Raw genomic sequence first — 13,397 nt, 5'->3', positions numbered from 1 at the left:
GTCGCTTAGGCTGCCAAATTCGTGCAGAGTCTGGGTTCTAACATCTGAAGGGATGTTCTGTGAGTCGCACAATGATTCTTTCTGTTTATTTCACTTTTTGCAATTCATGTATGACGCGATTTATCTCACCAAGTGTTCAACGCCTATTGCAGGTAAGACCTTACTTTGAGTTCGATTTCAATCCGAAATCTGAAATTTGTTTTTCCGTTGGAGAATAAATGGCATATTCAGTGAATATGAATGCTTTCCTCATTCCTAGGTTATAGGTACTATATCTTCCTTAAAATGCGCAATTGTCGTAGTAATGTTTGGCAGTTCTTTGGGCTCTAAAGCCCTCGGTCAGCCATAATCAAGGGTCTCGCTTGCTGACTGTGGTCTAGGCGTTAAGCCACATCATGCATTAGATTAACAGCGAACCTCTCCTGACTCCTGAGTCACAACTAGGCTATAGTCTGCTGGCTAAGGTGTCTATGCCGTCATCCAATTTACAGATACCCGGTGCCTAGTCTGCCAAGGATATTCGAAACGCATGATTAGGATACGACTACAATTTCTTTTCTGTGAGGCTGCATATTAGTTGCCCTCGCCTCATTGGCTGAAATTACTCCATCACTCAATTTTAGGGCGTTCTAGATGGGAAGAAAGGGCAAGTTTGTTCTTAGACGTCTTGTCCACCACATGCTCGCCTACCGGAATGGCAGTACCTTTGGAAGCCAATATTGTTGCCTTGTAGCATCTATACCTCACTTCAATATATCAGCCACATTTATAATATATAAGCCACCCCGTCTCGAGCAACTGTCTTCTCCATTCAGCATCGCTTCATTAGAACGGTTCTCATACAACTTCTACAATCCCACTCTTCAATTCCTACAAAGAAGATTTTGATTTCAAATATTCATCTTCAGAATACTTATAAGCTGCTTCATCTCACGCAACTATTTCTTTTTCATCCAGCATTGCTTCATCTAACGCTTTCATATCTTCTATCATCCCAATCTCTAGCTACTACAAAGGGCAATTGGACTTTGAAGTCGTCATCCAACCCACATTATTCGATCACTATGTCTCCCACAAATCGAGTTCCATCCATGCGCATGAACCCCTCTGGCACGCGCGACAGTCCCACATTCATCGACGAACTTGCTAAAGAAGAGGCGAAAAACCAATCAAAGGGCGATTCGGAGAGTACCTTTTCCGACGCTTCGACACTTCAAGGCAACGAGCAATTTTCGAAACCGAAACGCGGACTATTCAGTAAAATTCGTTCTTTCACGCCATCCCGAAAAGAAGATGCCGTCAGAGAGTAGATGAAAGGGGTGGCAATCTTTATTGGATACGGGGAGTTTGAGTTGAGCCCTTTGAGAGGGCGGTTGCGGATTCTCCGTGTCCTCTGTGAAACGTGTGGTCTATTGTCGGAGATGTGGTGTATGGTACCTGGCGTTTCCGTGTCTGTGCTAATTGACTTCCTTGGTCAGTGGGCGCATCATTTGGATGGGTGGTGGCTCAGTGGTTATTCGGAAAACACAATTTTATCAGGCTATTCTAGTTGAATCTCACCTCTGAAAACTCAACCCTCAAAACCAGTCTCGTCTCGGTGTAATCTTATCTCCCACTCTTGCTAATTAAACGCTTTATCAATGGCGTCACTGTGCTCGAATGGAACCCACTGATCTTGTTCCAATACTTACTGATTTCCTCCGCTGCTGCTAAAAGCCTGCGAGAGTAGCTTTTATCTTGGTTGGAATGGAACGACTTGCCATTCACTGCGATCCGAACAGCGCTTGAATATCCTTGAGAGTAACCTCAATCAGTCGCTCGGGTAGTTTTGCATGAGTAGCTGAGTAGAAGAACTAGGAGGAGCAGGAATGACGCATGATGTGACTCCATCCGAGAAGGGTCCAGTATACGTACGCAGTATGGAGACAACTTGTGCTATTGGTGTGTTTTATGCAAGGGTGTGCTTGGGGTCATATTCCTTGGTACTCTGTTTTCATAGACCACGGATGTCGTGGTCCACTGACCCCTTGGTTCTTGGTCTCGCAAGGCTGCGTTGTAGGCGGCATTAATATGGGTGTAGAGGAAACCAGATAATACTTATCAGAGTTGACAACACCCCTGCTCATATACCAACAACGAGTTCAGCTCTGCTGACCCATTTTGGCTATCTAGGCGAGAATTGAAGGACGTGGGGATCTTCGCTATACTGCGAAAGCCTATCTAATGCAATTTGGGGCCTACAGTCGTGATGAGAGAGTGCTGGCTCTAGCCGCCAATAGCTAGCGCACGGTGGTTTCACTGTGTTGTTGGTCAGGGTTTGATTGAGCTACAATCCATGCTCCAAGGCAGACTATTCGGGTGGGGGTGCTGCTAGGCACAACATCAATTCAGCCTTCGCGGGATCAATGGGGTAACCCGCGAGGCTGAGCTCAACGCTTAACTTGCGGGGGTACGGGCGGTCCACCTCAGAACAACAGTTCAAGAATATTTTCATCTTCTTTTTCTCCGATGATATAAACTCATGGTCTCGTAACTCTACTAGAAAGAGGTATGTTTTGGCATTTTGAGCGGATGAAGACAGGGTAACTCTGTATTTCTTGTATGAATACTGGTCCAGTTGTACTACGGAAGGGTTAAAGATTCCCAACGCAGGCTTATCAACGAATTGCAAGGCTAGTTGGCGCAGCACATGCAGCACATCATATGGTAAGCCCCCTCCCCAGCCCCGCAGGAGGAGTTAAAAGGGCCATCCTCCTCGAATTTGTTTCCTGCTCCCCATCCATTTCTTATGAACTTGACTACCGTTATATAACCCTCTCCCTGCCATCCTAGATCAGGTCAAAATCTCGCTCAAATCCATCCTCAACTTCAGCACGTCACTCAACTCCGGCACCATGCCTTCGTTCTCGTCTCTCGAGGACAAAGTCCAAACCGCCCAACTCACGATTGGGTACACCTTCGATAACCCCACTATCTGTATGGGGGCGCTAGTAACTCCTGGGGTTGCCCTGCCCGGACTGCCAACCCGCATGGATGGCCACAAGGAGCTTGCCCATGTCGGAGATGCCGTTCTCAAACTGGCACTTACCCTGGATGGATACGAAGCCAGAAGAAGCAGAGGTAAGCCTCACCTTATTGCCCAGAACAGTATACTCACCCTCATATCAGAGTTCACGAGCAACATTCTGCAAACCAAAGCCAGCAACGTCAACCTTGCACTGGTTGGGCGTAGGATGGGTCTCGATAAAGTGGTCATTGTCAATCCATCCCAGGCAGGCATGGTGTCTGACAAAGTCATGGCCAACACCGTCGAGGCTCTCATCGGAGCTGTCTATTTGGATAGTAACTCGGTTGACGCTGTGCGGCCTGTCTTGGCTGCTATGGGCCTTGACTCGCCCGCTTGAGCTCCATGAATTTGCGTGAACTACCTATGCAAAGTGACGTGATCTGGAAGCTAGTTACTTACTGGTGGGTCGTACAGAGGCCCTTCTGCATCAGTTCCAGACCCCTGCTATGATTAGCTCCCCCCACCACCACTACGGGATGGCGAAACTTGAGCCACACTTGCTATTTTCCGCTGATCCTGTAGTGGTGGATGGGGAGCTGATCATAGACGGGCTCCGATAACGAGTAGTTGGGCCTTTGTACGACCAACTGGCCGGGAACGGCCTCGAGCCCACGAGACATTGTCTATGTGGTTCGACACTAGACTTGGGTATATAATCCAAGCTTCTGTGTGAGGGTTGATCTCCTAAGGATGGGGAAGTGTTGGTAGGTAAGGGAATGGTGGAAGGTTTCGATGCGATTGTGTTTCAGTGACTGGTCGATGAGACGGCTGTGCTCCCAAATTTGTCATTCGTTGTACAGTAGCAGTCTCGATATGATAAGCTCTTGGTGGGAATCACCGGGATCATGTTGTCCAGCTGGTAGAGTCGTGTAGACTTGTACGTCCTGCTGCTAGAATTTCCCAATGGATAGTTGCAGCCTTCTTATCTCTGCGGGGCGGGAGGGCGACCAGCAAAAAAACCTGGTATGCAAAAAGATGGTCCCAGAGGGGCTCGAACCCTCGACTTTGACGTTATTAGCGTCACGCTCTAACCAACTGAGCTATGGGACCTGGTTGTTGAAGAAGGCCTTCTAAGTTAGTTACATAAATCAATTATCTTTTCAGCAGCAAAAATTTTGGTTCGATTCACTCATCGACAAGAACCCTCATGGTGAGGAACAGGCAGAGTTACACTTATTTACTAGTAGAGTCGTATCTGTCATATCTTTCCCGCTGTTAAGGGCTAATATGATACATAACCTGTTCCAAGTCATATCATCACTACTCAACGTGTCGTGATTGATTTTGAAGTTACAGTGGGTGGTACTAAGTATATATTGTAACCGGCCATCACTTCCCCTGTCTGCAAAGATGAATTTTAAATCACAGTAGTATTACTATGTGAATCTAAGTATTCTACCAAGTACTAGTATAAGGGGCAGTTCGTAAATCCCTCATAATACCGTCTAGGCAATGAACACTCACTCCAACTGACCCCATGAAGATAATCTGCACTGAGAAGTGCTAAATGTAGCCATGAATTTGTGGCACAGCGGCAGCGATCCGAGCCTTCCGAGCATCGTCTGCAGCGAGTCTCACCGCCGGCCGATCCTCGATCAGCATTGAACTGTTCTCCCCTCGCATCCAAACAGGATCTTTACTTAGACCGTTGGTTGCTCCACTCCACCGCGATCGGATCAGCGTCCCCAATTACCCGGTTTCAATGTGAGACATCCCGATGATCGAAATCACAGAAAGGTATATAGACTATTGACAGCCACAATTTCTCGTCTATTCTTATACCTACTTACATGTGCCACTACTTTCATACACCCAATGATGATATGATACCTTATATAGTTAATCGGTAAAACTATGTATATTTCCACGAATCCACCATGATCCGATGTATATACACAACAGTATCAACAAAGATGGAAACAAAACAGACAAGAAAGTCAAAGAGGTATCTACATCCACATCGACATCCAACAACCGAAGAGAAAGAACATCACATCTAGCTATAATCCACCTCAACCGTCAAGCGCACCGCACCCGACGACACAGTGCCACCAATACCATCCACCGACGCCTCAGAGGCAGTGTACGCATTCACCACCGTCTCGGCGTCAGTAGTGATATACGAGCACTGCTTATCAGAGTACTGGCAGATACGCATACCCTGGACCGTCTGATCGGCATTCTGAGCCTGGATAGCAGACACATCCCAACCAGACCAGCCGCTGTTATCGGTATCTCCGAAGTCGAACTCGCCCCAGGTGCAGGAGTAACCACCATAGTCATCAGTAGGGAGACTGTCGCCCTCCGCGGCACCCCATCCACCCTGGCTGTTCTCGTCGAAGGCAACGTACTTGGTCTCGCCCGCGCCGAGAGTGAAGTTCAACGCAGAGTGTCCGTACCATCCGTCCATCTTTCCATCCGGTCCGATCTTGTTCCAGAAGCTGACGAACCAGTCCTTGGTGTTGCTGCCTTCCATGCGGATGACGTACTTGTATTGCCAGGCCTCGCTGGCGCTGACTTCCTGGATGTTGCTGCCCCAGGGGTTGCCCACGTTGCCGCTGTAGGTGACGCCGCTGCTGCTGCTGTTGGTGCGCTCGCCGAATCCGGCGGTCGAAAAGACGCCGTTGGTGGGGGTCGCGGTCCAGGCCTCGCTGGCGGAGCTGCCGGTGCTGGTGGCGGCAGCGGTGGTGCTAGCAGCTGTCTGGGACGCGGCGGTGTGGGTCTTTGTGTTGGTGTGAGTGCTGGTGTGGGTGGTGGTGCTGGTCTGGTCGTCGCCCAGGCCCAGGCTCAGGGAGAGGGAGAGTCCCAGGCTGGCGCTGATGGCGAGGTCCTCATCCAAGTCAACTTCCACGAAGGCTCCGGCGGCGGCGGCGTCGGTGGTGGTGGCTGCTGCTGCCTCAGTGATGGTGCTGCTGGTAGTAGTGGCTTCGGCAGCTTCAGTCGGCTGGCCGTAGACGGTGGTAGTGAGGGTGACATGCTCGATGTTGACGACGGTGTGCACCTCAACTTCGACGTCACGGGCGGCCGCATGAGCCTCCTGGGCGTGGCCGTGACCGTGTTGACGGCGCTGGTGGCCGTGGGTGCGAGCCAGGGCCGATTCGGCGATGGCGGCACACAGAAGGAGTGACTTCCACTGCATGGTGGAGAAATGTTATGGTTCAGACCAGTGAGTCAATCAGTGAAATCTGTATCCGCTGGATAAGGGGGAGAAGAGTGGTCGGTCCCCGAAATGAAGGAGTTGGAAGGGTATTTAGGGTGTGTCTTTCTAACACCGCTATAACCAGGGTCCAAAAAGGAGTGACTGAATACTGCAAAGCAACAGCAATAAGGAGTGTGCTATGAAGGGTATAAAAACGGGGAGGGGCTGCAATAGAACCGGGGCGACTTGGGTAGGTATATAGACGGACTGCGCCCTAACCGGCCCCCCCTTCTAGGCTGACTGTCTTTTCTCTCTCTGGGGAGATGGTGGGTTTGATGGAGGCCTCGATCAAGAGGAAGTGGAGACAGGCAGCGCAAAAGGAATCGTCAGCATTGGGCCAAGGCAGGCGCCGCCATGGTGGGAAAATTGACGAGTGTACTGGACTAGTGCCAGCACCTGTGCGCCTGGACTGGGCCAACTAAAAGAGAGAGAAGCCGAAGGTCAATAGCCCCGTTTAGGGCAGTGAAACGGAGGGCGGCGATGGTCTGAAACGCAAGACAGCCATGGCGAGCGAACGAGGATGCGTCGAATGCGGCGCGATGGACACTCTGTTGGCGGATGGGGCTTTTTGTAGATTCCGCCAGCCAATGTTGTTATTGTTTTTTCACTTATTTTTTCTTATTTTGTTGATGGGGTGCTCCACCATCCAGGTACGGCTCTGGCATGCCATCCCATCCTATCCATCCCCTCCCTCCCATTCATCCAATCCTCTGTCTCTGCTCCCCACGTAATCCGGCCCCCTTGCGTCGTCAACCCGTGGTGCAGCAAGAAACTGCAGTGGACGGGCAGCAAGACTGGAAGACTGGACCGTCAGCTGGGAGGGCGCCATGTGGTCTGGTGGATGGTTGCTCGGACGAATGGTAGCATTCCGGTACCTGTTTGTTGTATTTGGGGAAGTTTAATCCTGAACGCCACGATAGTGGTTCTAGGCTGTGGGTCAGAAGCATATACTGTGTACTACGGAAATACTGCTGGACACCATGTGTTAAATCACAAATGTGACAAACACAATGGGAGTGCAGAAAAAAGAAAAGAAATTGTCTCCCAAATTTGATTGATAGAGAGGTAAAGATTGTGTGAAAGTGTGTGACTGGATGCCGGGATCCGAGCCACATAGACTTTAGTCTAGGCAGAGAAATAAAACCGCCTGGGAGTGGAGAGATGAAGACGCAAGAATTGGCGCCGGGCGGAGTTAAGCATCGACTAGCGTTGGCTTAGCACCGCAACTCCTTTCTCTCTCTGTCCAGAAGATTGATTGATCCCTCCCCTCCACGTGTATTATCTTTAGTCTTTGATGGTCCGACCGAGAGAGTGTGCCGATCGAGAGGATGAACATACAATCCACCTCAGGCTGCATTTTAACGCCAACCGTAGAGAGGAAACATGATCGTCTGAACTTATTGACACCATAAAACAGCCATCTCTCCTAAGAAGAAAAGAAAATCCATCACATTGCAGCAATAGACGCCACTGGCTGGCGCCTCATCCTCGGAGTGGGGCATCACTTACGTATGCCCTCGGCCACCACCACCAGAAAAAGCCAACAACTCAACGGCAAAAGAAGAAAAAGTTAATAATAGTCCATCCAGCCCTCTTTCCCTCGAATCAGTTTCTTTGGCATCATCCCATCGTAGCTGACGACTTCCCACGGTTCGTTTGATTTACCTTATTTCTTGCCGTGGCTTGGCCCATGGATGACTTCCGTCGTGTGTTGACAGACGGACATCTCCCGCTCAGGAACAGAAAGCCTACGTATGGTTATTAAATAGTCTGCTTGGCGGTAGTGCTTGCATACGCAATTCAACACGGATGGACGCTGGTCGTAGGACTGTTTAGGGCTAGTTAAGGGCTTAGTCAAGGGCGAGGCTTTTGAGGAAAGAATTGTGTTGTGTGTATAGGGATAAGGGAGAGAGGAGAGCATTACTCAGCGGCATTGCCGGCGCGGAACTAATTACAAACTAACCCTTGTTTATTGTTTGGTGTTTTTACCGAGGAAGAGTCATGCCTAGCCCTTTCACACTTCTAGATCATGCTCTATTCAATCCAGTTACTTCTCCATAGATACCCTGTATCCACTATTCTGTTCAAGATGATTGAGTGATAATCATGTTACTATCTATTGGCACTACACACACTAACTGTGTACCGCACAACATAAAACAACGTGATATGTGGATGTGGGTGTGGCTCATTTGCCACATACCACGGTTCCGACCTGTCCACGGAACCAGAGAACACTGTCGGATCCTCCTAAAAGTATCATCCGGATGACTATTTGCCTTCCACCTGGAAACATAGGCGGAGGAGTACGGAATTGATCTTTAATTTCCCCATCTGCAGTTCACTGTTTCTTGATTGGTTCACGATTCACAACATAACACCAACACACGCTTGCATGTAAGATAGCGGCTCGCTCCGAGGTGGGATTTCTAGGCTATCTACCGATTCGGTACATCGAGTGGACATGTCACTTCATCTGCCGAGATGATTCCTCTCACTGTAGGAAGTCTGCTTTCGGTCTTTTGGGCGCTACACAGGATTGTGTTAATGGCGAGTTATACAGAGTTCTTCTGTTAAGTGTTGAATGGTACTATCTGAGGGATTTGGTACTAGCATACAGAGTTGAACAGTGGCAAAGCCTGGCGTTGGTTGTTTGGACCGCGTTTCCTCCCTGGGCTTCGGTAGGGGCTTCAGGAATGGGCGACGGTGTGGTGGTGTAGTTGGGAACGGAATGCTGATTGGCTAATTGTTCTTCGATGTTTCCTGGCATGCAGGTACCAACAATCTGCAAAAAAAGCTACAAATTTCCAGTCCCAAAAGTACGCCACATGCATAAGTTTCATGGACTCATCATCCGGACATCTACACCGGTGGTCATTTCTCACTCCTCTCTGCAACTCCCCGCCCATGACAGCTCAACTCTCCCACAACCACAGGTCCGTCTGCAATCCCTCGCGCTCTGCATCTAGCACCAAATTATTCGTATTCAATTGGTCCGCCGCCGTCAGCATGCAGTCCAGCGACAGCCCCAATCCCCGCCAATCAAGGGGTATATCGTCATCCTGCTCCGAGATCTCATGTGGGGGCGGAATCCCCGATCCCCCTATTTCCCCAAGCAGCCCTGACCCCGATGGTTGAACTGACTCGGTGAGTCGCTCCCGACCTTGGCTGGTAGGCGTGGCCAGGTGCGGCCGCGCGGTGTTATCATTTCCGACGTCTGTGGATCGACCCTGCCGTCGCATCAACGGTGCAATCAGTTCTTCCAGAAGCTCAACTTCAGACTTGCGAAGCTGCGCCACGCGGTTTCCTCTCTCGATCATCGCGTCAAGAAGGCTGTAGCCCATGTCACGGTAGCTCGGGTCGGGAAGTGTGTCGGGGAGGATGGCGGAGATTACGGAAAGAATAAAGAAGGAGGAAAAGAGGTTTTCTAGGTCGAAGGGGAGAAAAGTTTCTAGACATCCATGTCTCAGTATAGAATGTGACGCTACTTGGAGGGGTCCGAACCTAGCAGGTTTTGGTCGCGCAATGCGGTAAGTATCCGCAATGATTTTGTCGCGGAGTCGATGCACGCCTGTAGCAATGCTTGCACGGGCGGAGATAAGGTACGAAACTCGGTACCTGCCTCGAAGCAGCCTAAACGCTCCCATAGTAAGCTCAGCACGAGAGGTCTCGTTGTGACGATGATGCACTAATATTGTTAGCAGCGGTACACACTATGATAGGGGTGACGCTTACAAGATGACAGGATAGGGTCAGGCGTGTGGTAACTCCAGATAGTGAGTCGACTGAGTTTGCAAAGCGATGCGAAAAGACCTCATCCAATTCTCGCGATAGGGTGGTCATTTCTTGCAGGACCGATCGCACCTTGCGAAGAAAGACTCCTCCCAGTGTGCCATCAGCACTGTAGACAGCTACTGGATGTCAGCACTGTGATAACTAGGCGCCAAGTGACTTACTGTTCAACACGCGCGTTATAACTTGTGTGATCTTGACATGGAGGCTCAGGGTAGCCTCGTTGCGAGAGGATGTGCGCGGGTCCCATAAAAGCGTGGTGATTTCGTCGTCCCGCACGGAGTTTGGGGATCCTATCAGTGCCGCAAATTTGCGGTCTAGGATATAAACTGTCCACCATATGTTGCTGCAGCGTTCCACTAATTTTCGTCCTAATTGATTGACTGGAAGCGCCCTGTGAAACCCTTCAACCAATGCCATGCGCATCGAATGGCCAATCTACATCATCAGTCAGGTCAACGAGATATTGTGCGAATACTCACATAGCAATAGGCAGTATCCCTCATATCCACCGAGTGAAAATACAGTCCAATGAGAGCCAGCACCTCAATTGCGAGGGTAGGGTCCTGCCATAACCCAGTAATATCGGGCAACAGTGACATCGCCCTCGAGAAATACTTGGTCCAGCTCGCCGTGTTCGCATGATTCCGCACTGGGTCCAGGAAGGCCTCTCCGAAGGCTAGGATGATGAGAAACTGCACGTACCACAGACGGCGTTCCTGCACCTTGGCTGCCGCATCGTCGTAAAACTCATACATATGCCGATAGAACTCATCCTCATCAAATAACCGATACAGGTGGGTGAAATGAAACTGCACGGTGCTCACCATGTACAATGCATGCTCCAGCGAGGGCAGACCGCTGATGTCAGGGGCCTCCTCGGAACTGGCGTGACGCCACTGTATTTGATATGCATCGCCATCGACCGCGAGAGGTATCGCCCGTGGACTCTCTGGCGAGATATGTGCCTGTACAATGGTAAGAATGCGGCGGCTGAACGACCAGGTCGAAGTCGGTCCAAGAAACACTGCGCTGAGGTCAGCAATTTCCCTACCAGAGAAAGGAGATAGCCTACGCCATATTCGCTGTCGCTGTCCGGTATGTTTGAGGTAGCCCGGGTTGATAAAAGGGTTGGAGGTGAAATGTTCATCCATTCGATGGGACTCAGCTGGATCGATTGATGCCTCTCGGGGCAACTCCGATGCTCGTTCTGCACTGATTAGATAGGAATATGCAGTGCATGAAAGGGTCTCTCCCTCACCATGGTTGGATTCATTTGTACTGTCAGTCGTCAAGGCTCGCCGGCGTTTGACCACCGGGGAAGAGTCACCACTTCCTTCCAGGGCCTCCACTTTTCGCTTGAGGGACAGAAATAACCTGGGAAGATTAACACGTTTTCGCTCGGTAATGGCAGATCATGGTTCTCACTCTTCAGACACTACAATCTTGCGATCATCCTCGAAGACACAGTCTTCGCGACGCTGACAGCACTTGTCGCAGGGATGGGTGCCAGAACATTTGACCTTGCGTGAGCGACAGCGTTGACAGCTGGTGGGGTTAGTGGACATGAACTACTAGTAGTCTCAAGATCCGGGGAAAGAGATGGCCATACGCATTGCTAGTCCGCTTAGGACGCTGGGAATGGTCCATTGTCCCTGATTGGAAGTTCCCACCGACGTCAAGCTTCCTCCCTAAAATATTAGCCTATAATCATGGAGTTGCTGCAACTCTTCGCTGGACCTGATGATGGAGAGAATGAAGCAGCCGGAATCCATGCTGGGAACAAGTCAATTTCCCCACCAAACTGTGGCTGAGTAAGCGACCCCGCCCGTTATCGGCAGATAATAATATTATCAATCTTGACACGATAGGGCCAAGAGATCGTCAGAGGATTATTCTTCATTATCTGTCAATAATGTAATGAAAAAGGTATATCCCTCTGGCTTCGGTATTCTCCACATGAAGTAGTACCCCAAATTATGTCTAATCCAGGGACTAAGGAAGCAAGCTTGCTTGACGGAAAAGAAAGTCGTGCGAGATAGAACCATGCCCCAATAAACTCTTTCAGTAGGCTTCGTGTTTTGCTTTAAACTAAGGTTGAGCAGAGCTACCACCATATGTAGCTGAGAGCATGAACCCATCTTTTTGAATGTTTGGGCCAGATGGTAGCAAAGCCTCTTGGGTACGGTCCTTTCACGACTTCAGCCTCTATGCGAGGCAGTTAAACGTAGCTAAACATAATAGTCCGTATATCGAGTAAATTCGTCAATGACAACTCAATTGAATGCATTGGATTCAACAAATGAATAGCCACAGATTAATAGCCGCTTACCGCCCAAAAATTTTCTAAATCACTTGGGGCGCGGACTTTCAGGCATGCGATTCCGACTGAATGGTAAAATAGTCGCCCGGAATGATGACGATACCCGATCAACGGCATTGATTGATCGATATACTAACCATATAATCTATTGGCAAACTGTGCCTCGGGTTGATAATTCCTGGGACTTATTTGAGCAGACGGGTGCGCATACCGGAACTGGTACCGTGGGAGAACCGGAAGATATTCACCTTTCTCAAACGACTCTCTCTAACAGCTTCAGCAGCAAGCTTCCTTGGCTACGACAGGAATTTTACCATGTCAACAACTGAGATTTGCTCTAGACGATTATGCCAGTGACTCACTTTGGATCAACCTGCATTCCGTAAGCACACTAAGGGCCAACCCTTACAGTCCACATCAGCGCAGCCCAAAAGCACACAATAATCCAGGCGCGCCCACAGCATCGGACCATCCGTCGGACTCCAGGTAAAGAGTGAAGCAGGGGTTGCTTACTTCTTTCTAAGCCATGTTAAGCTTTTCTTGGTCTTTGTTTGACCTTGTTTAGCATTCACCTCTACCCAAAGAAGGAATGAGGGGCACAGTAGCACTATACCTAGTCAAGAAGGTCTATGAATCCCTGCATCTCTCAACCAATGAGTCGAGCAGACATCTGGTGCTCCCGGAAACAAGTACTGACTAGTATGACAAGTATCCCTGATGTAATTTCTTGTAAGGTGTTCATATTTGTTTCTGGTTTTGGGAAGCAAACCAGGACACTTCTAGTCAATCACTACATTGGAATGGAGGAAGCCTGGCTACAAACTAGTACTTCCTGAAGCTTGGTAAGTGCGATGTGCAGGCTCATTCTGCACTTGGTGTATTATCCAGGTCTTCCGCCATATGACCTTTTCATAGTGAAAAGGTCCTCTTCGTACGCATTTCATAAGTGTTCTGCTAGGGCGTACACATGGGTTCAGACTCCGGGTAAATCGACAATAGACTACATACAAGCTTGT

The 13,397-nt window shown here is 49.5% G+C and overlaps 4 protein-coding genes and 1 non-coding gene across 5 annotated transcripts; 2 read left to right on the top strand and 3 right to left on the bottom strand.

The window, feature by feature from the left end:
* The first annotated feature begins 823 nt into the window (after nucleotides 1-823).
* On the top strand, nucleotides 824-1,541 carry BO88DRAFT_404485 (uncharacterized protein). Its single transcript, XM_025706632.1, has one exon. It carries the CDS (start codon nucleotides 1,065-1,067, stop codon nucleotides 1,308-1,310), a length of 246 nt encoding a protein of 81 aa, XP_025563215.1. The 5' UTR covers nucleotides 824-1,064; the 3' UTR covers nucleotides 1,311-1,541.
* Nucleotides 1,542-2,793: 1,252 nt separating this feature from the next.
* BO88DRAFT_443473 (ribonuclease III domain-containing protein) lies at nucleotides 2,794-3,829 on the top strand. Its single transcript, XM_025710024.1, has 2 exons — nucleotides 2,794-3,120; nucleotides 3,169-3,829. Exons 1-2 carry the CDS (start codon nucleotides 2,895-2,897, stop codon nucleotides 3,402-3,404), a joined length of 462 nt encoding a protein of 153 aa, XP_025563214.1. The 5' UTR covers nucleotides 2,794-2,894; the 3' UTR covers nucleotides 3,405-3,829.
* A 214-nt stretch (nucleotides 3,830-4,043) lies between these two features.
* On the bottom strand, nucleotides 4,044-4,117 carry BO88DRAFT_t134. Its single transcript has one exon. It is a non-coding gene; the product is annotated as a tRNA-Ile (tRNA).
* Nucleotides 4,118-5,063: 946 nt separating this feature from the next.
* Nucleotides 5,064-6,206, bottom strand: BO88DRAFT_339295 (putative allergen Asp F4-like; the record flags this gene model as incomplete). The annotated part of the gene is made up of 1 exon (XM_025703021.1): nucleotides 5,064-6,206. One exon carries the CDS (start codon nucleotides 6,204-6,206, stop codon nucleotides 5,064-5,066), a length of 1,143 nt encoding a protein of 380 aa, XP_025563213.1.
* Nucleotides 6,207-9,181: 2,975 nt separating this feature from the next.
* Nucleotides 9,182-11,708, bottom strand: BO88DRAFT_339492 (putative C6 transcription factor; the record flags this gene model as incomplete). Its single annotated transcript, XM_025703032.1, has 9 exons — nucleotides 9,182-9,717; nucleotides 9,771-9,954; nucleotides 10,002-10,177; nucleotides 10,223-10,496; nucleotides 10,541-11,085; nucleotides 11,134-11,268; nucleotides 11,320-11,435; nucleotides 11,487-11,606; nucleotides 11,671-11,708. The coding sequence occupies 9 exons, from the start codon at nucleotides 11,706-11,708 to the stop codon at nucleotides 9,182-9,184; spliced, it is 2,124 nt and encodes a 707-aa protein (XP_025563212.1).
* Nucleotides 11,709-13,397: the final 1,689 nt, after the last annotated feature.

This window comes from Aspergillus vadensis (assembly GCF_003184925.1).
Source record: "Aspergillus vadensis CBS 113365 unplaced genomic scaffold BO88scaffold_10, whole genome shotgun sequence".
In the NCBI taxonomy this organism is placed as follows: Eukaryota; Fungi; Ascomycota; class Eurotiomycetes; order Eurotiales; family Aspergillaceae; genus Aspergillus; species Aspergillus vadensis.
The sequence above is the reverse complement of the archived record's forward strand: the minus strand, read 5'-3'. Positions and strand labels throughout refer to the sequence as shown.